This window comes from Cyprinus carpio, chromosome B6 (genome assembly GCF_018340385.1).
Source record: "Cyprinus carpio isolate SPL01 chromosome B6, ASM1834038v1, whole genome shotgun sequence".
NCBI lineage: Eukaryota > Metazoa > Chordata > Actinopteri > Cypriniformes > Cyprinidae > Cyprinus > Cyprinus carpio.
Window position 1 is genome coordinate 23,113,064 of NC_056602.1, and position 23,174 is coordinate 23,136,237.

Sequence of the window (23,174 nt, forward strand, 5' to 3'; positions counted from 1 at the left end):
ATGTAGTTTATCCAAAAATGAAGTTGCTATTATTTGCTTTCATGGAATTTTTAAATCTGTATGGCATTCAGCCTTTTGTGGGACCTAAAATGAGATCTTTAGAAAACTCTTAACTTATTTTATTTTATTTTTTTAAACAAAAGTACACACTACTATTCAAAATTTTAGTGTTGCTAAGACTTTTTTAATAATTTGAAAGAAGACTCTAATGCTCATAAAGGCTGCATTTATTTGATTAAATATATAGTAAAAACAATAATATTGTGAACTATTGTTACAATTTAAAGTAACTTTTCTATTGCAATATATTTCAAAATGTAATTTATGTGATGACAAAGCTGAATTGTCAGCATCATTACTCCAGTCTTCAGTGTCACACAATCATTCAGAAATCATTCTAATATGCTGATTTGATGCTCGAGAAACATTTCTTATTATCAATATTAAAAACAACTGTGCTGCTACATATTTGTGTGAAATTTGTGGAAACTTTTTTATTTCCAGGATTCTTTGATAAATAAATAAATAAATGTATTTGAAATTGAATTATTTTGTAACATTTTACTTGTTTGATCAGTTTAATGGATACTTGCTGATTAAAAAAAAAAAAAAAATGACTCAAAACCTTAGCACGGTAGTAGATAGGGACCAAAGGCTGTCGATCTCCAAAAAAGGGCAATAAAAAAAAAGTTTATATAACTTGTGCACTATATTCAAAGTCTTGTAGAACCACATGGTGAGAAAAACACACAGATGAAGTTGTTATTCAACATGTTTAACACTGAAACCAAACGCTATCAGGTTTTGTGTATCACTGATCTAATTGTGGAAACAGAGAACTGAAAATGGTACTTATTGTTCTTTGTACAGGTTTATAAGGACATGAGCGTGAGTAAATGATGACAGGATTTTCATTATTGGGTGAACTGTTTCTTTTAACACAGCGATACTCAAAATAAATACACACTCATTCACACAGCTCTCCCTCAATATAACCCACTTCCTGAGGGGGCCAGGGTACATTCAAACACGTGTTGCCCCCACGGTGGCCTACTGTGGAGGAGTAGAGCGATCTACTCCATCAGTATTTACTGATGCTGTTATCTTGTCCTGTGACAGACTGAATCAATCAATCACCGCACCACTGTGGCGCTCGTCCTCAGCATTCAGCGCACATCGCGGGAACCTCAGCCAAGCAGATCGCCGAGCGTTACGCAAGCCAAATTTGATCAACAAGCGCATCTCCCCTGTGCAATGGCAATCTGAGATGAAGATGATATTAAGAGGAAAGAGCAAAGTGATAAAGATGGGTAAGCAGGAGGGGGGTTGGGGATTTAGGAAAGATGAAGGCCAGGAGAATGATGATGAAAGACAGACGGAGAGAAAGAATCTTTTTATCATCTCAAATACAATCAAACATCCACATATAATGTATAGGCACACAAACTACAATTTGCTCTTAAAGCAATCACTTATAAAACACCAAACCAGTTACAGATGCTCTTTTTGGAGGTCGACAGCTCCCGTTTCCCTTTCAGTTTCATTGTATGGACAAGAGCAGCAGTGTGAACATTTTTCAGATATTCTCCTTTTATGTTCTACAGAGAAAAAAATTAAATAAGGGTGAGTAAATAATTATTAAAATATTATAATTTTGAGGTAAACTATTCCTTTAACAGTGAATAAAATTAGCATCAATAATAAAATTTTTTTTTGCTTAAAAATTAATTAAAAAAAGGGCCTACAGTAGTGCAAAGTGTGAACAATTTGAACAAACCTTGACTAGTTTGCTTTATTTTATCTGTTGCCCTACAGAAGTTCTAACTTTCCTTCTTTTTGTTTGTGGTTTCTTTTTTTTTTCCTTCTCTTTTTTTCTGCATTTTAATGTTTAATAGCAGCCTTTGGCTATCTGTGGGCACAATTATTAGATATCCGCAGAGAGGAATTGAAAAATTAATCATACTCTCATAATTTTACACATGCTCTGATCCTTGAAAAATGTCACATGCTTGCTTTCGGATCAAATATGCCATCCGGAGAGCCAAACAGACTGCTTGTGCACAAAACGATTGCATTAATATTGCAATTAAGAGATTATTTACTAGTGCTGCTTTTCATAATCACGCACGCTAGTTGAATTATTGTGCTGTAAGACCTAATGATAAGAGAAATGTTTATCATACCATAACAATAAGCATTTATGAAGATAAATTACAGTCAAATACAATATGAGCATTTCACTAAGACGTCTTATATTACAGGATGTTCTGTTGATAGGAGAAGACATTAGGGAAATTACCCACAAACCCTTGGCAACCCCCCCGTAACACATACGAATGGCGTAGATTCACACAAACAGAATCACATGCACACATCCACAGGGTTAAACACACACACACACACAAAACAGGAAGACAATATTTGCATTTTGCGTACACAGTCTTGCTTTCTGTGCAAAGTATGCAAGCAAGAGCTAAAAACAAAAGCAACAAAATAAAAATAAAAGCTACCAAACTTACACAATAGTCACAAAACAACACCTCACTGGGGGGGTTCAAAAAATAGGAAAAATTATAATATAATTAAAAAATAAATAGAAATACAAATATTATATATATATATATATATATATATATATATATATTATATATATATATATATATATATATATATATATATATATATATATATATATATATATATATATATATATATATATATATATTATTATATATATTAATTATATAAATATATATTATTAATATATTTATATTATATATTATTAATATATTAATAATTAAATACTTAATTTTAAACATATTTTAGATATCTTTTAGATAAATTTTTATTTATTTATTTTTATTTTATTTTGTTTTGTTTTGTTTTTCGACAACTCTTTCGGCCTCTAAAAACCGAACAGATCAATCTAAGAACAAGATATAGACAGTCTATCAAAATCTTGACACATAGACAGTATATACAGTCGCATTATCCAGACCTATTTTCAGGAAATGCTGGCAAAAGTAGTGGTGTAGTGGTTTACAGTCTAAAAATAAGGACTACTGAAGTATGCCTCAATCTCCAATTCCTATTTACAGTACAATCACTCAAACCCTTTTCCCATTCAAACAATCACACTTTTGCTCTTGTGTTCTCTCTACACATCTGTTCAGAAGCCGCACACGTCCCTTTGTCCGGCGTCTCTGTCTTTCCCGGCTCATAACATCCACATCTAATCAAGCAGAAAATGCTCATAAATATTTCTTTCTGCTAGATTTCACTTTTGCATTTCACGGCTGGACAAGATATTTTCCTCTTTCCCTCTATGCTTACCTCGGGGAGATCCTAATGCAAAAAACAGTGACTTATATTCAGGGTTCACATCTCTGTAGTCAAAGCACAGCATATCTGAGAGTACAGTGGGTAAGAAGAAGAAGGAAAAAAAAACTAGAGAACGAGAGAGAAGAGAGAAATAGACAGCGATTGTGTGCAGACATAAAGGCCTGGTCTTATTTTCTGTGCCATTTGCTAGCTAGTGCTTTCACGGCCTGTCCCATTACATCATGTCAGAGGTTGTAAACAAGCAAATAACAACAGCTCACTGCTGCTCAGAGCGTCTCACGGTCGCGCGCCCCACCACTGCGAGGGGAATTGCTCGCTGCGTTCTTCCATGCTGCAAAACATTTGTTTCTTTATTGTCCATGTAAATAATACATCACCTTTTCCTTCCCTCCTTCCTTTCATACGGAAGAAAAAAAGGAAAGGGGGGTAGAATGAAGGATTTATGTGTACGGTGTGCAAAGGGGAACTATTTATGGTGGGCGTCATTCCTAGAACGCAAGGTGCCATCACTGATATTTATGGGAAGACATCATGGCACTGACAGGGAATATCATTCTCCAAATGGTACACAAGCAGTCAGCGGCCAGCACCATTTCTCTTTGGAATAGAGGCCACATCACTGCTGCACACCTAGGAAGTGGTTATTACTGGCAGGAGTGATGGCACGAGAGGGCTGTGATGAACATAACTGGGTTTGCTGGAGGAAGATGGGTCAGACTTGTTCATTCTGGACTAACAGAATGAGATTTTAGCTTTTTTATTTCCTGTAATCTTTTTACACGGGGTCGTGTGATATTTGATACTTAAAAACCCCATGAAATCAAAATTTGAGGTCTGTGGCTTTGAGTCCATGGCTATTAGTTTCTAACAAATTTAACTTGTCCATTTTTTTGCACATTTAAAATGTATGGGCTTTCTATAGAGGGAATACAGACAAAAATATTCATTTTGCACTACCACATGCAATCAACTATTAAAAAAGGGACCCTCAATGTCATTACAATGTAAAACACTTGTAATAATTTTGCATACATCTTAATCATGGTATGGTACTAGTTACTTTTTTCATGCTATGTTGCGATATATTGTATGTTTATAATGATACAGTATGTATGTCTGTATGTCCTCCAGGAGATTCCAGATATTCTCCTGGCAGGTTGTTTTTGTAAATAGAAATCCATTCTTTACTTAACTGGTTAAATAAAGGCTAATAATAATAACAATATTTAAACTATGGTATTGGATGGTCACCATATACATACACAAACTACCATTTAAAAGTTAGGGGTTATTAAGTTTTTTTGATGTTGTTGTTAAAATAAATTAATACTTTTATTCAGCAAGGATGCATTAAATGAATAAAAAGTAACACGAATTTTGCATTTTAACAATAAAAACAACAACAAATATAAGGAAGCATAACTGTTTTCAACATAGGTAATAACAAGAAGAGTTTCTTGAGGATCAAATCAGCATATTAGTATGATTTCTGAAGGATCATGAGACAATGAAGACTGGAGAAATAAATATCAATTAATATGAATATAAAATTAAATCACTAACCTAAGACATTTTAAGTTTAAGTTTAACTTCTGCATGTCGAAGGTAATTTCTTTACCTCCCCAACGCAATTACTACACAAGTGCAAAAAATCTGTCCTGCGATGCTTATAATTATTAAGAAGGCATTCTAACATCTTTATGTGTGCCATAAACGTCTTTATAATGTCCCTCCCACGTTTTAAACGCTCTCTACAGTAATAATCCACTGATGAAGATTTGATTCTGTGAGGCAATATGTGCATGTCAGATATAAACAAAACAAACAGCTGCAGCACATCATCATCAAATCACAGGACAATCACGTTTATAGGCATTGTTAAGTGTTCAAGACTCTTGTAGCACTTCAGCAGGTGCGTTTCTCATTGCCCCCCTGGGGAATGATACGGGAAGGGCCGGTAGCTAGCTAGAGACACGCAGAACCCCAGCACTTTGCTCTGTCAGCTGCGGTCTGGCTGACGCGCCGCTCTCTGAATGAACACTGACGTCTATTATCTGCCTAGCGCCAGCAGATTATGAATAAGAAATAAAAGCTACCTCAGCTACAGCACTTCTGCATTAGTGACGGGTGGGCACCACGAGCGCACACACATCGGTACCTTCGTTCCAAGCCTCCAGAGCCCAACTGAGATGCCTTAATCTGAGAAACGAGCAGCTACATGGATTACTGTTTTATTGAAACAAATAAGTGTTTTAAAAACGGGCCGAAAGGCCTAGTTTCAATTTCAATAGCTCGTTTAACCCTTATCATCCCGATTCCTCTGGGACCATTCTATGTTAATTGGATCTCCACTGCATTTGCATTGGGGGTGTTAACAAGCACAGTCTATGAATATTAATTACCCAGAAGTTTTTGGACCTCTAAAAAAAAAGAAAAAAACTTTTCTTGATACATATTAATTCTGTGAAGTTTTTTAAAGAGAAACACTCATTAAAATTGCACAAGCCCCACGCTCAAACGTATCCCCATGATACTGTGGCATCTTTAACTTTATCCCTAAAAAAATTGGGTCATATTAGCAGAAACAAAAAGAAACGCCCTCCACTTTATAGTCCTTTCATTTGCTTGTATGTAAACAAAACTAACATTTTGCCACACCTGCCAATAGCTGGTGACTTGTGAAACTGACCGGCCATCAAACAGTATGTGCATTATTTCCTAAAACAACAGGAAGAACAAATTGGGGAAGAACATTTAATTGCAATATTTATGTATTTATTTAAATTAATTATTTCTCACTAAATATCACTATAATACTCTTGAACTGTAAAATAATAAAAACAAAAATATTATATTATTTTATATAATATAATAAAAATAAAATCAATATACAAATAAATCACATTTTATTATTTTATTAATTAATTTTGGTGGAAAACCATATAGAAAGTTCTCATATGAAATTCTCTTTTGTTGATGACAGATTAATCAACCATGGTGATTACAAACTTGATAAGATGCTTGGCACATGTTACATTTTCTTTGAGATACTAAATACATTTATCATGAGTGGCTCATGTGAAAAGATCACAGTGCTGTGCTTCACTCTAAAACAGGCAGCGCATCAGATTACATATTTATAAAATTTCAACGCAGTCTTTAAGATTTGCTAATTGTGTAAAACCATACCACATTTCCAAGGCATTGTTAGAATGAATAAAAACAGTCACCGGACAACAGGATAGTAACACTCTTTCATATACTCGCCAATGCTCATTTTTACTCACATTCGCCACTGGGCGATTGTTCATTTTAGGCTCTGTTTGTAAAAATTCCAATTCAATGACGACGCAAGATCATGTGAAAACGGGTATGTGTACATTAATACATTTCAAAAGTATGAAATGACATTGTCATGCATTTCTTTTAAGGCAAGCATGCCACAGCGCTGTTTGATTGTTTGAAAAGCGTGAAGGATTACTGAGAGACAGAGGTTATTCTTTCATGAGAAAACTCAAGTCGCGCGTTAAGAAGAAATCCTCCCTCGCTGCTTTCGGGACTCCAAATAAGCCATCTAATACTAAAACAACACGGATGCATTTCCCAGTGCAGCCACAGTCCGACAGCTGCTGGGAACACCTGCTCAGAGTGTAAAGTTCCCCTCTTTAAGGCACACACACACACACACGCTGGCATCAAAGCCCATCCGGTCTCAGCAGACAATAAGAAGTGCTTCATACTCACTAATGGTACCAGCATAGCAAACACGTATGTATGCATGCAGACGAATTGACCCCCATTTTTAAGCAAGGGTATATGGGAAGTGGAACAATAGGATGCTCCTTTTTTATACACACGCAGTGATGCAAAACCCACCCACTCACGCATATGGACACACACATTTGGGCTCACTTTGGCAGCCTCTTCAAATGCATACACACATTCTCTCACTCCACTACTTGTCTCCATTGCTGACCATTTGACCTGATATCCATTAGTAAAACAGTTTCCAGCACACACTCTAACGTAGAGGCTCTCCACAGTGGTTTGGCCGATCCGACTATCACACGCCAGAGCGGAGAGGCCCCTCTCATCGCCTCGCTGTCAATCAAACCCTGTAAACAGGATGCAAACTACTTGTAGGTGCATTTTATCATGGGTGAACTGTGTGTCATCGCTGCGGAGGAGATCAGAGATGCCATTGTGACAACACAACTACTACCTGCAGATTCCAGACAGCCTGTTCTAAACATCACTCCTGTAAATGAACGGAGTAAAGCATGGGGTATCGGGGGGTGAGAAGGGCACTGCCAGAGGGATATATTGCCTGCAACAATTAGTTACGATCCCGAAAAGCAATATGCTTCAATTGTAGCAGGCTTTGGAGAATCACGCACAGCATGTTTCTGTTTTTTTTTCTCTCTCCTTGCAAATAATTATTTCTCCTCTCTTCTACGTACAAGCACATTAATGTACAATTTCAATCTCCATCTGTACGATTATGAATCAGATCGGCCATCAATCGGCAGATCCAGCCGAGAGATTCGTCCCGTAATAAAACTGTCACCTGTTCCAGGATAAAGACAGATGTTGCCAGTTGGGTGATAACATAATTAAACCGTTCAACGAGGGATTCCATAAAATTATCAAAATTGAAGGAAGCACTAGCGTTTTACCAATAAAGCAATTTGGGGCAATATGCGGTGTCATAACACCAATCTCCTGCTCAGGATTTGCAATAAGTTGGAGGCTCTGCCTTTCTCTAGTGCAATCTGACAATATTAACAGTTTACAAGCAGATACCTTAAAGCGAAAAGAGAGTGAAAAAGAGCACAAATGTGGGTTTTCTTCACCCTCTCTAGTCTTTCTTCTGAGCAATGTTGCACAAAATCTGAATTTAAGATTTTTTTTTGTTCAATTCATTAGTTAGAATCTCACAGGCTCACAGGATGTTAAACTGGCATGTTATTGTTTATGTTATTTAATGTTAATATCTACCATGTTATTTTATATATAAAATAATATAATACATACATAATATAAATATTATACACATTAATATATCACAAAATACAATATTATTTTTAGATTAAAAAATGTTTTAATATTTTATATATAAAACATATAATATTATTTTATATCTGTGGGTGTATTATTTTTAGATCTGATTTTAAAAAAATTAAATACTATTTTATAGGTTATATACTGTATATAAATATTACAACCAATTTAAAAAAAAAATAATTATGGCATATTAAAGTGTACATAATTATTATATTATAATTACACACACCACATTATTTTCAGGTTTTCATTATTTTCATACAGTTTTTTATATAATAATATTTGTTTAATAACTATATTTATGCATATTGCATTTTTTTTTAAAGATTAGTTATATCACTTCCTTTGCATATCAAGTTTTAATTTTACTTCCTTAAATTTAATTTTGAAGTACAATACTGTACCACCTTTGCCTCAATTCTATTCACATTGAAATGGAGTTTGATAGGCATTCTCAATTCAGTTCTGAAGGCTGCACAACCCTGCCTGTAAGCGAGGTGGCGTCACTCGTGGGTGTGCATGCATGAGCATGTTTATGCATCTTCATCACAATACATGCTTTCTGCCACTCTTGAGTTTGTTTCTTGCTCCGGTGGGCTCCAGGGTTTGCTACACGCTGTATAATGCAAGTACCTGTGCTTACTCAGACTGAAGACATTACCTCATTGGCTCCTAAGCCTCCTCAGGGGTCAAGAGGAAAACAGAACAAAAAAAATTTATTGCTATTTGTTTACCCTTATCTTTTGATTCTGTCTGAACAAACTGAGATGAGTTTGCCCTTCCATCAAAGAACAGCACTTACTCATGCTGTAGCTTCTCTGTCTGGTTGTCTGTCTTTTCTGTGGTTTTGAGATGACGGTGGTATGCCTTTGAGTAAGGGTGCTCTCAAATGTGATTAAAAAAAAGACTGCCATGAGACAGGGCATTAATATTTAAAATTTAAGGGCAGCATCAGCTGAGCAGGATTCCTGGCAGTCGCTCTGCAAGTCTGAGTCAACCGCTGCTTGCTTAAACATGCAAAAGCTTAAATATGCACCAACTAAATCGCTCATAACTCATCAGGAATTGTGCCATATTGAGGCTTGGATGCACAGAAATGAGAATGAAGAATGTGCAAGATGAAGAAATACCGCAAACAATACAACTCAATCGGTTTTCAAGGCAGCAATGAGATGGTGAGCATATGGAAACTTTTGAAAATAAAATAAAAAGGGCCCAATAATCTCAGCAATGTCTCAAGCTGTGCTATGATTTGTCAAGACACCAAAGTCGAACTCAAATATGTCTCATCAGATTTTTCCTTGATCAACTGAGCTACACACCCTTTAGCAGTCAATAAACAGGATGTACAATAAATAATTATAAAAAGTGCTACTTTTATTTCTGGTGTTATCGCAGCATACAAGATCAGAAATGACATTTGCAACTATATTCAACAGCCTAATCCAAACTAATGCATAAAGGGGTATCAGAAGGCTACCAGATGGATGATCCTAGAAACTGAGCTGGATCAGAAACTGACGACAACATTCTCGTTGTACAGCTATTTCGGTTGACTTCCTGTTACAGAAGCAGCAAAAAAAAAAAGAAAAAAAAAAGCTAAAAACACCAAAAAATGTTTTGCTCTTGCATAAAAGCAGGCTGGCTTTATTTACTTTAAATCTTTATCTCTCAAGATCATCTTCACTTCCTCATCAAAAGATGTTGCTGAAAACCACAACTTCTCTTTCTGCCTCGCTGAGTGCAAGACAAGACTCTGAGCGCTCTTTGAAGAGGCCCGAATAACAGCCTGTGAAGGAACGCAATTAGTACGGGACTGATGGCATTCTCGCATTAAGTTGCAGTGAGAGTACCGTACATTGTGCGAGATCAGATATAGGCCAGCACGATTCCAGGTTTGGGCCACAAATGTGTCATATTTCTCGGGGAGCACATGAGAGATGAGCTATATCAGATCGCTGTGTTGGTTGTGTGGCCATGGAAGGATGTTTGTATTGTGAATGGGGAAATTCCTGTGGGTGCACTCGCTGCTGCAATGAGCGATGGCTGACATGCAAAAAAAAAAAAAAGTACATAAACATAACACATATATATTGTCAGTCGTGAGACACCATACAAAAACACATCTAAACCAACTTTAAATATTAAATTATATTACGAAGATTGTTTTTGTTGTTTTTACTTTTTATGTGTAACTAATGTGTACTTACTGAACAAGTTAAATTAACAACTTCAGTTTTTACACAGTTTCTTTTGATATTTGCCCTTAACCTCTTCTCCACTGCTTTTTCTTGGAACTGTATTCCAACTACATCATAAGGATGTTCGCACACATGTTTTTTCCCTAATCTTGTCGACCATAGACCACAGAGAGGTGAACTGCTCATTGGAGATGGCGCTTGTGCCATAATGGAAATCTTTTGCATAAATGCTGACAGGGGTGGTCTGTCCCTTTAATTTTGGTGAATTATATGCATAAACCATTTAAAGAGAGGACCTAAATTCTTTAGTACAAGGATGAAAGACGTTTGAGGTGGCTTTATTTGAATCCAAAGGCTCTATTCTATCTAGAGAGCTCCCATTTAGGGACACATCTCTTTTATATAAGGTAATAGCACTGGGGATTTGCCTTCCTAATGGAGATGTTTAAATGAAGCTTATGGTCTACTTCCCCCCAAATCTGACTAGTTCGAGAAGATAAATTCCCCTGTCAAGGTCGAGATGATCAAACAGATTACAATTATTTTATCCCTCCTCTTTATTAATGAGCACTGTCTTTCACAGTTATGTCGACTAATCAGGATAGATGATATGTCAGCCTCCAGGTTTGTTGTTTTTCACGCATTTAAGGATTTGTAGGGATTTATAAATTGAGATATAATAAAACCGTACAGCTTGTCAGAGGAGAAACTGGGCTTTTGGAGGTTTAAAAAGGTCATGCTTTATGTACTTTGTGCACAACACAAGCAAAGAGACTGATCTGTTGTAAAAGCTGTCAATTATCACAACTGAATCCTTGTTCTTGAAAAAAAAAAAAAAAGCTGATTTGTAATGATCAAAACTGATGAAAAAAACAAAATTTAATTTATAAGCTATGACATTTGGACTAGAATATTGGCTCTGTTCAGAGCTGCCTCAAGGAAACTTGAAGGGACAGTTCACCCAAAAATGAAAATTCTCTCATTTTTCACTCACCCTCATGCCATTCATAACCTTATTTGAAATTACTTTCTTCTACAGTTCTACAGAACACTTTTTTTTTTTTTTTGTCCATGCAATGATAGTCAGTGGGGTCCAATGTTGTTTTGGACCCCATAGACTTTCATCATATGGTCATAAACAGTTGTAACCTCCTAAAATATCTAACAACGAGGTACTTATATTATGGCAGAATTTTCTTTTTCTTTCTTTCTTTTATGTATATTTTTTAAATTTTTTGGTGAACTATCCCTTTAAAGGGGTCTTCTGATGCAAAATTCACTTCTACATGTTGTTTGAACTGGAATATGTCCCGACCCCGATCTACCTAAATGCGTTTATGTTCACGCAAATCATTCATAATCCAGTTTCATATCCAGAAGAAGTGAGTTTAATTTTTTTTATGAATCTTTGCAAATCACCTTTCCTAATAATGTGCTAGTTAGCAAGTTCCACGACGAATGTGGCTAAAGTTAACAGCCTTAGATAACGGCTCGTCACCCCACGGAAGAGAAGGGCAGTGTGAGCTGAGCTCATTAGCATTTAAAGGGACATGCAGGATCATTGTGAACAGAGCTGTTTTTGACAAGGTAAAAAGGGTGTTTTTTTTACACTATCATTGAGAAATTTTAACCAAAGTATATTATAGACTTTTCATTAACTCTTTCCCTGCCATTGATGAGTTATCTCGTCTTTTAGAAGAAAACGCTTCCCGCCAAAGACGAGTTTTTACGGCTTTTCGTGTTTTCACTGTTACAGTATACACTCGGGGGCACTATTACATATCTTCTGAATGAGTAAAAAACCTCCCAAACAAAAACACACATGAACAGGATGAAGAAATGAGTGATCTCTTATGTAAACAGATCATCAGCAATAGACAGCATATAAATGAAAACTGCATAATGTTACGGAGTAAAATGTTGATCCAGGAAGTGTTATAGGTCTGTGCAAGCTTTGAAGGTGTTGATGGAAGCGATTTACTGGATTTATGCTTTGATAATCATACTGAATATTATTCAGATGTAATGTTTGATAAAAATGTGATTTTCTCATTTTAAATTTTTATGAAACTTACCTATATTCAAAAAAAGAATGCTTTAAGCTAGAATAAAACAGATAGATGTTTAAGAGTAGAGGCTCTGATCTTTATTTATTTTTATTTAATAAAAAAACAACAAAACAAAATATAATCCATCAAATCAAATTTTAGTGAAAATCATCAAAATCTTTGGTGGTGGCTGGCAACTTTTTTAAAAAATGCTGGCGGGGAAAGAGTTAAGGCCCCTAAAGAATCATATTAACTTGTGGAAAATGGGCATCCGATGACTATGCTCCACACAGAAAAACTAGCTTTTAATGGTAGTTTAAAGCTGCACTATTCTGAAAAAGCTGTTAAAGTTGTTGCTGTTAGTCACCATAAACAAGCATGAAAAAAAGCAAAAGATGGTTCCTTTACTCAACACAGTCATTATAAAACTATGAAGTAATGTTAAATGCTACTCTTTTTTTGTTAGAGTGTCAAGTGCACATCCCTGATTCGGTCAACCGCTTTGGCGTTCAGCCTCTCTCTATCTCCTCTCCCTTCATTCTCTCTCCATTTCCTTCCATTCGTCAGAGTCATAACCCTGCTGTCTCAGCCGAGTGAATCAGATTGAGCCCCTGGCACAGAATGACGGCAAAGTCAACAGGAATTAAGTTTCAGTGCAACTGTTTACTCAACTGTGGCCTGCAGTTATTGAAATCTTATCCATGGTTTTGTGTGACGACTGCGGTAATGAATTCAGTATGCTTGTGATTTTCGAACTGACAACATCACGCTAAGTCCGAGAAGCACACAACAGACTGAAGCAATTCAGAGGAACGTGAAAGCGAGAGCCAATCACAGATGCTTCAAATTATTGATTGACGGCGATATACTCTAGTTACAGATTGATCTCAAGCAGACTGAAGGGAAAATCAAGATGTCAAATGTTTTATTCCTAAACGTAATCCAAAATAATCATCCTAATTCACAACCAAAATCTTCCCAAATTAAACACAATACAAAATCAATATCCCTTCTATGAAATAAGACCAAAACAAATCCGTTTTGGGTCATTCTCTGTTTTCAAACCAGTTGTCAAGCAGAACTGTCCCATTTGCTGTTAAAACCAAGGCATTGCGCTCTTCAGTTCCAGGACAGCCGTGTTATTTCGACAGACAGCTACTTCAGAGGCTCCCCATCCCCACCAAACAACCCTTGACAACATCTCCCATCATGCCGTGGGGTGCAGATAACACACGACTGGCTGATCTTTTCAATGCTGGCCCGCTCAACACGCTGTTGTGTGGGTAAACGCAACACTCAGACAGACAGAAAGAGCTCGTCTGTTTATTTCAGTGTGAGTGAGGAGGTTTTGGGCGCTCTTGGTATATAATAAAAACAGCTGCAACACTCCACGCTCCAATGCTTTGAAAGGAAGCTCTCTGAAATCTGGACCTGAGTGTTTGGGGTGTTTACAATGCGACAGGTGAAATCTGTGGCGTCCGGAGGGATGCAGAACATACACGACTGTCCATAAATTCCGTTGCACCTATGCATTTGTCCATTGCAACATGCCTGATAAATATTTTACCTGAATGCAGATGCTGTGGAGTTGCTGGGATAAACACATTGGCAACCAAAAACACAATCACAGAAAGAGCACTTAGTGCGTTTAAAAATTCAAACCGCTCTCAATATACATAAATAATCATAATAATGTGTTTATGTACTCTGGTTGAAGGGGGTGCAATGATTAAATATTTACAAGCACTTAAAGAGGGGAGAGAAGGATGCTGTTGACATGCGTTAATAACAGACAGGTGCAAGAACGAAAGAAAGCAAAAAAGAAAGAAAGAAATGTAGAAACATGGTAGAGAAGAACAAACGAAGAAGGATGGAAGAACTGAATTAAGAAACAAAAAAGGAAGGAAGAGAGGAACAAAATAATTAACAAATGATCAAAAGATAGAATGATTGAATAAAAAATGAAAAGGAAAAAGGGAGAGGAAGGAAAAAATGAAAGAAAGAGTGACAGAAAGAGGAAAGAAGGAAGGGAGGAAAGAAGGAATGAACAAAAACAATGCAAAGAGTTAATAGAAAGAAAGAAAGAAAGAAAGAAAGAAAGAAAGAAAGAAAGAAAGAAAGAAAGAAAGAAAGAAAGAAAGAAAGGACAAGGATTGAATGATGGCTGAAAATTTGAAATGAAAGGAGGAAGGGAGAAACAAAATAAACAACTGATCAAAAGATGGAAGGACATCAAAAAAGGAAGAGGAAGAAAGAAAGAAAGTAATGAAAGATCGAAAGAAAGCATAAGAACAAAAACAAGGAAGAGTGAAGAAAAAAAGAGCAAATGAAAAAAGGATTCAGAAAACTAACAAATAAACAATTTATAGAAAGAAAATGAAAGCAAAAAGGACATAAATTATGAATAAAAAGAAAATAAGCAATGAAAGAAGGAACACAGAAACTACGAATAAACAAATGATGAAAAAAGAAAGAATGAATGAAGAAATGAATGAAGGATAAAAAGAAAATAAATGAAAACAGGAAGGAACAAACAAACTAATAAATGAACAAAAGATGAAAGTAGCAAACAAGAAAAGAAATTGAGAGGATGGAAGGAATAAAGGAAAAGGAACAAGGAAAGAAAGAAAGAATAAATGAACAAACTAATGATGGAAGGACTGAGTGAAAAGAAAGAAAGACCTGCTGCTGCTGGAAGTTGACGAGGTCAGACGCTGTGATGTCAGAGGAAGGAGTGGCGCTCTTGGACCGAACTTCTCGGTGTCCCTCCACACTAGGTGGGGCGCCGTTCTGATTGGCTGTTCCGTTTGTCGCCTCTGTCCCCGACTCTTGCATCATGACTTAAAAACCTGCAGCAAAAACACAAAACAAGTGTCAAAAAAACATATTTCAAACAAATGCACGCATTTCCTTTTGTCCTGCTCAATTTCACTTTTCCCATTTTTCTTCATCTATGCTGCTTTGTTTGCAAGGATGACTCTAGTTTAATAATAATAATAAACTGAAAATATGACAAAACTTTTTTTTTTAAATACTTTTGTTTCTTGTATCTTTCATCACATCACAGGCCTAAAAGAAACTATTTGTCTTTTCCGTTTGTCTTTCTTCTTTATACTGTGCCTGTAAGGATGAAGAAACAGCAAAGAGCAAATGGGATGGGAACCCAACCTCGGTCACGTCTCAGCAGAGAGGCCCAAGAAATCACACTCGCTCACAAACAAAACTTGTTCAACTGAAATGGATATATTTACTTGCACTGCTCCCAGAAGAACCTCAGCCCAATGGCTTTTTAATGGGAAACAGGGCAGGGGAGTTGGTCGCATTACAAATCGCCCAATTCAAAACTTCTCGGCAAAGTTTGCATTCTGCATGCTGAGTTAACGCCACGGTCCTGGGCCCACTCACAAATAAACAAACCTGAAAATATTCCGATGTACTTCCAAAGTATTTCCAATAATACATTACACTTTAATGATGCGTATTCAGACACACAAAAAGGCTTTTTGTTCTTCAAAACGCTTCCCAACTAACTGCGTTATACTCTCAAAAGTCTTGTTTTCTCCTTCAACACACTGATCTATTCACGTCGTCCTGAGACAGACACTTAGATTTATATATTTTGCATTCATCGTGGCCCTCGTTGGCGTGGAGTGCCTCGTAGCCCCGTTTCAGACCATCTTAATGAAGCTGACCAAGTCGGGCAGAAGTAAATTAACTTGGCTTATTAATTATTGATATGAGGCAGAATGAATGCCCTTAAAGCAGTGGGTGCTAATCACATAGGCAGGTGAAAATTTAAAAAGAATTCAGATTTATAATGCTGCCCCCTCTCAGACAGTAATAAGGCGTGTGATAATTGTTCAGCCAGGTTTGCAGGGGAGAGGCGATTGCAGACGCAGACGAACACTTTGGGCCTTGACCCATCTGGACCACTGGCGGGATGCATCTCTTCTATTGTCTGTTTTTGATAAAGCAGATGTTCTGTAAACAATAAGAAACACCAGCTAGCAGACAGAAAATAAATATATATAATAAAACATTATACGTAAAACATGTATTTTCTAATTACATTTAAAATTTTAATTTGTATGTGTGTGTGTGTGTGTGATATATATAGTGTGTGTATGTGTGTATATATAGTATTATGTCGTTATAATAATTTATATATATATATATATATATATATATATATATATATATATTCATATATATATTATATATATATATATATATATATATATATATATACGAATATTATAAAAATACATATTTTTAATAAAAAAATATAAACTTTAACTGTAAAAATATAATTCTATATAATTATTTATTTTACTTTCATATTCAAGTTTTTTAATTTAATATATTTTTTAATTTAGTTACATTATTACAGACAGTGATTAATCAGAAATACTGAACTGCACTTTAAATTTGAACTACATCAACAACTTTACTTATGTATGTTTTTTCTTTTGACAAATGAGTATAAATTCAGTAGAAGTTACCCATAATGCACTTTTTACATATAATAAATGAAAATAGGTCATATATATATATATATATATATATATATATATATATATATATATATATAATCTATATATATATATATATATATATATGAAAAAAAAAAGTATATATATATATATATATATATATATATATATATATAATATATATATATATATATATATATATAAATCCTGAAATTCACAATTATAAAAAACTAAAAAATTGACAGGTCTTTCATGAATGTGGGAACCCTGAACCCCTTTCATCCCATATTTTATTTTTATCTCCAAAAACACCCTAAATACACGACATAACCTATTTGTATACTAAACTACTCCATACTCAAAATCATCCTTTCAATTAGAGACAAATGGACCAAGTACCCGGTACTCCCACAAACAAGCTGTGGCTTGTTTAGCAGGCTTCTCTCTCTTTCTGTCTCTTTTAGGTTTTACTGTCTCATTTGTTCTCTCTCCTTTTTTCATTGTGTTCCATAAAAGAGGGTGATAATGGCTATTATGCATGCACTGTCATTCCGTACTAAATTTTCATAATTATAAAGGAAGGGCGTAAATTTGGAATGCGTGGCATCTCTAAAAGTAATCATGAGAATGTGCCGGGGGGCTATTTTAATGTATGCAAAACTAGTGACCCACAATAAAGACATGAAGCTGCAACGAATGCAAAGTAATGCACGCGCGCCTGCATCCACGTCTGAAGAGGGCCAGCTAAAATTAACACCCAATTAATTTCGGAATTGACAAACAAATGAAACCCATAAATCTACTTTCTCATTAAATTTCACCATGGAATAATTCAAAAGCTGCAATATCGCGACCAAAAAAAGGATGAAAGAAAATGCCTGTTATCCATCACAAATATCAAACAGATGGAAGAAAAAAAATAACCTGGTGGAAGGGCATTAATAATGTCAACGGCTTTATGAATTAAGCTATTGTTTTAGTGTCTTATCATTATGATTCCAGCTTTGGATTTCTCCTCACTTTGATAACAAAGGTGCAGCTCAGCACAACTGTCTTCAACATTTTTAATAAAAATAAACATGAATAACAGACAAACGCATATAAACCAGCAAGGGTTCACAAGAAAAAGATTTGTTTGTTTACAGTGTTTATCGTGGCTTTAAATAATAAGAAAACAAAGACTTAAGGAAAAAAAACTTCAATATAATGGAAATTCCCTGAGATTAAGCCCCGCCGCCAGGCACCTACCAAACAAACCTCTATCATCAGATGTCTGTGCCTTTTCCACACAAAACACTTGCTTGCTAAACACAACAAGTGTTTGGAACAAACAACGGATAATACAACAAGGTCAGAATATGTGTATGTTGATGTTTTCCTCAGTTCATCTGATATTGCGAGCATACGCACCCCACCTGGCCTACATAAAAACATGAGCAAATACACAAAATCAAGAGCCTTCTACCTTATTCATTGTTTCCCTGGATTTGACTGTGTTTATGGAGAGAGTGTGTTTGTGTGTGCCGTGCACCAGACCGGAAAGCAGACTCCATCAGCGTTAAAAAGATGCTGTCATTCCGGTAAGTTCTGAAAGCCCACCTGCTCTTACAAGCCTGTGCTCTCACACCACCCCTGTTTACACAAGCGCCCAACAAAAGCACAACATTCTTACGCTCCAGATAAGTAGTCACAATAAGGACGACAAAACCCCGTGATCACATTGTTGTTTAGGTTCAGCCTTGTTGCTTGTCTAGACAACACAATGATCTGTACGACTGAAAAGGTGTGAGAGCATCTTGAGGTTTTCCTTTTCTGCTTTTCCCCCAAGGATTCCTGATGAGTAACGCAGACAGCTGTATTTTGGCTAGGGATGGTGGTGTGAGCAAAATTACCTTATGACCTTACATCACGGTACATTATGAGACATTTTTCTATTACAGTAAAAGTATATATGCGATATAGTTAGTTTTGTATGAAATTCAACTCCCCAAATAATTTTGCAAAACATGAAGTATTGCCTACCCTTTGACATATCAGCAAATTAAATACTTCTTCATTTTACTTATTCTTTTTTTCGTATTTGGAACTTGGACACAGTCCAAACTGTAAAATTATTTACATCATATTAATGCACCGAGATTTACTGATATATAAATTCTGGCCTATACAATAGGCTGATAATTCTTTACATGTTGCACACACACAGACAGACAGACAGACAGACAGACAGACAGATAGACAGGTAGACAGATAGATAGACAGATAAAATAAAATAAAATAAAATAAAATAAAATAAAATAAAATAAAATAAAATAAAATAAAATAAAATAAAATAAAATAATGATAAGTGTATTAAGGCATAACAACATTATAAGATACAATATAAAAAAAAGATCACACATCATATGGATGTACTGAGATGTACTGATATAAAAATTCTGGTCGATACTGCTAATTATTTTCATGCTATGGTCAAGAACTGATAAATGGACAATATTAAAATTATACTCTACTTGGTCAAAAAAAAATTAAAATAAAATAATAATTTTAAGATAGTATGTTAGTTTACATCTAACAGTGTTTTTTTAATTATTAGAATTTTTAATTTTTTAATTAAAGGGGTCATATGATGCTGCTAAAAAGAACATTATGTTGTGTATTTGGTGTAATGCAGTGTTTGTGCAGTTTAAGATTTAAAAACACACGTTCTTTTCCACATAATGTACATTATTGTTGCTCCTCTATGCCCCGCCTTTCTGAAATGTGTTGATTTGTACAAAGCTCATCGTTCTGAAAAGCGAGGTGTACACTGATTGGCCAGCTATCCAGTCCGTTGTGATTGGCTGAATACCTCAAGCGTGTAACGGAAATGTTACGTCCCTACCATACTGTAATGCCGTCTCCCGACACAACTAGACAAAACCAATAAAACCCATTACAAACAAGGCATTTGTTGCATCCAGTGGAGACATAATTGCTGGTTATAATGACATACACTGTGTTTTTATGCATTGCGTTGCATATCGCACCGCGTAAACATAAAACCATGTCTGCATCTGAGATCGGAGAAACGACAAACAACAAACGCTACTCTACACTGCTTAAAACGCGCTTTTGAATCATCAGTGACAAATTCTTTAAATATAAAAACGTACTTGTACAGGCTGTGAGTCAGAAGCGTCAGACTGTCCTTGCAATGTTGGAACTACCCCACTTTATAGAAACAGCGTTTGAGCATAGACCCACTGTAGGCTAGTCTGCAGGTTCAGGAAACAGTCCTCCATAAAAGGCCGGAGGGCTTGCGACAACCACTTGTGACGACCCCAGGCTGGACTATGCCTCACCCACAGTGAAAGCCGATTCGGCGATCCACAGCGAGAAAAGTTGATGTATTTCCTCTGCGACCAGCACGGATCAACTCTAGGCATGACGAAGCGGATATCGTCCTCTTTTGGAAGGTCAAACAAAGTAGTTTTGCTTTCACAACGGAACACAGCATCTCCACAACATGGCGGCAACAACAATACTACAGCGAGAATAAAAGTTACACCTTCTTTCTTTTCGTGAACATTTTGGTGGTGTTATGCAAATCTTCCCACACAGTGACTTAGACGTGGGGGCGTTTAAATGAGGTGTTTTAGGAGGGCGTGGACAAGTCTTAACTTTTATAAAGAATATCTCTTTGAGACTTTAGTCTTTGCAACTTTACAGATCTTCTTTATGCACCAAGAGCTTGTAACACTCCAAAGAGAAAGGAAAAATTGAAATCGCATCATATGACCCCTTTAAGCATTAGAGCATTAGATGACAGCAAAGGCAAACTAAATGTAAAACAAAAAGAAAATAAGCATGTACAATTTACTGAAAAACTGAATAAATTAACCCCAAAGTGTAATGCAAGTTCAGTCAAACTGACAGAGATCAAACCTGGATGCTAATCCTCCTCAAAAGTCTGTCTGTTACATATCTAAGCCAGACATCATGCAACATTCGGTGTGGGTCTTCCGCCTCAAGGCGCAACTTTGCATCATTCACACATGTCGGCACAATCAGGGCTAGTGACTCGCCCTCATGGACAAGAATTGCACGTTGCCCTCTCAAAGAGGAAATGACAGCAGCAATGATATTCTGCCAAAAGGAGATCTCACTGTGAGACCAAACAGCCCCTCTAATCTCAACGGGCCTCTCCAGGCCTGAAACATATCTTGACACTACTGTGGCGACATTTTGAGAACAAAACCCCAGCACGTTTGGACAGACGGGTTTTGTCTTTTCTTTTGTGTTTTCTTGAGTTTGCTTCCAGACCTTGTAGGGCTAATACCGGTCCGGCAGCTCATACAAACAAAGCTCGCTATTTGTTTAATAACTGATTGCTGCCATGACTACGGTAAACAAGGGGGGAACGGGGCCTTTTCTTTCTGTTTATGAACAAACACATCTTCTCGCAAAGAGCAATTTAACATTAACCAGGTGGAATGATCAACACATCCCACAGGTTACACAGAGGGCGAGCCGAAATGTAAACACACTTCAGAGAAAGACAGCGAGCGATGGGACCAAAGAAAGGAAGAAGGCGGGCAAGCATGTATGGACAGCAAGGTCAATGCAAATGCAGCCTGTCTTGAATAAACAGTTGGAGGAGAATCTCAAGACAAACAAACAGTCGTTCTGACATTTAAAGAAGCATTAGGACGGCTGGGCTACAGCTGCTAATGGCCAGCGTGAATGCGAAATAGATGGGGAAAGGGGGGTGTCACTCAACAGGCCGGATCTCACGGACCTCACGTTCCTCCTATACATCCGGCTCGGTCTGCGGAACAAACAGACAAGCAGCATCATCCTTATTGCCTCTGTGAAAACAGCAGCAAGGAACTTGTAAAACCTGTTAAACATTACCACAGTCAATTACTCAGTAACTAGTCCTTGGAAAATATCAATTATGGCTGTGGGTTCTTGTCTATTTACAATGACAATGCGTCAAGTTTTGATTGTACTGTAAACATTCACAATGGTATTGACTAAGGCAGTAAAAAAACAAGTATTTGATACAATAGGTGGTGAATACATAAACAACTATCCTCTTAAAGGTACAGTTCACCAAAAATTGTGTTATCATTTACACACCCTCATGTTGTTGCAAATGTATGCTTTCAGAAGAATTGGAATATAGTTTTATGGACCACTTTTGTGGTGATTTTTGTCCTTTTTGGGGATTTGGCTGCATAAATCTATTTCCTTGAAAAGAGAAGCTTGGACATTCTTCATAATATCTACCATAGTATCTAATATTGAACATTATATATAAATGTTTGGTGTCAGAAAGTTTTTTTTTTTTTTTTTCAGCTAAGGATGAATTAAACAGATCAAAAGTAAAAGTAAAGACTTCAACACTGATACAAATTCTGTTCTTTGAACACAAAAATATTATGTTTACAACATTAATAATAAGAGGAAATGCTTCTTGAGCATCAAAACAGCATGGTATCAGTAATGGCTGCCAAAAAGTTTGCAATCACAGGAAAAATCTACATTTTAAAATCGGTCAAAATGGAAAACAGTTGTTTTAAATTGTAATTATATTTCAGAATATTAATGTTTTTACTTTATATGTGAATGCAGATTTGTTCAGCTTATTTCAGAATCATTAAAAAAACTGTAAAGCCCCCACAACTTTCGTGTATACCTCATTGTTAAATCATCAAGCGCCATTACAGTGAGCAGATAAGTAGAACTTTCTTTTGTGTGTCAAGTCCTGAAACTTAAGTATTGAAAATGTCCTTTTTAATGTTTCCTAACAGCGTAGTGTTTCGATTTTTCAACTGACTGTCTTCTCAGTCCAACCGTTCTCACATTCATTTCATTTAACTCTCCAAATCGATTTACTACTGCTCTGAAGAGCTACAAAACCAAGTGATACAGGGGTCTAAACACATATTTATTACACATCGAGAGGAACGTAATAAGATCCTTATGCGTGAAATCCAGATTGAAACATATCACCAGACCATCACCGCTAACCGATGCCG

At 36.1% G+C, this 23,174-nt stretch overlaps 1 protein-coding gene across 11 annotated transcripts in view; it reads right to left on the bottom strand.

The window, feature by feature from the left end:
- Positions 1 to 23,174, bottom strand: part of LOC109048914 (forkhead box protein P1-B) — a 180,392-nt gene that overhangs the window by 79,435 nt on the left and 77,783 nt on the right. For all 11 annotated transcript variants that reach the window (XM_042726359.1, XM_042726357.1, XM_042726355.1 and 8 more), the window contains one exon: positions 15,338 to 15,504. In XM_042726359.1, coding sequence (XP_042582293.1) covers positions 15,338 to 15,493 — 156 coding nt within the window. In that variant the 5' untranslated portion in view covers positions 15,494 to 15,504. The remainder of the gene's footprint in view (positions 1 to 15,337; positions 15,505 to 23,174) is intronic.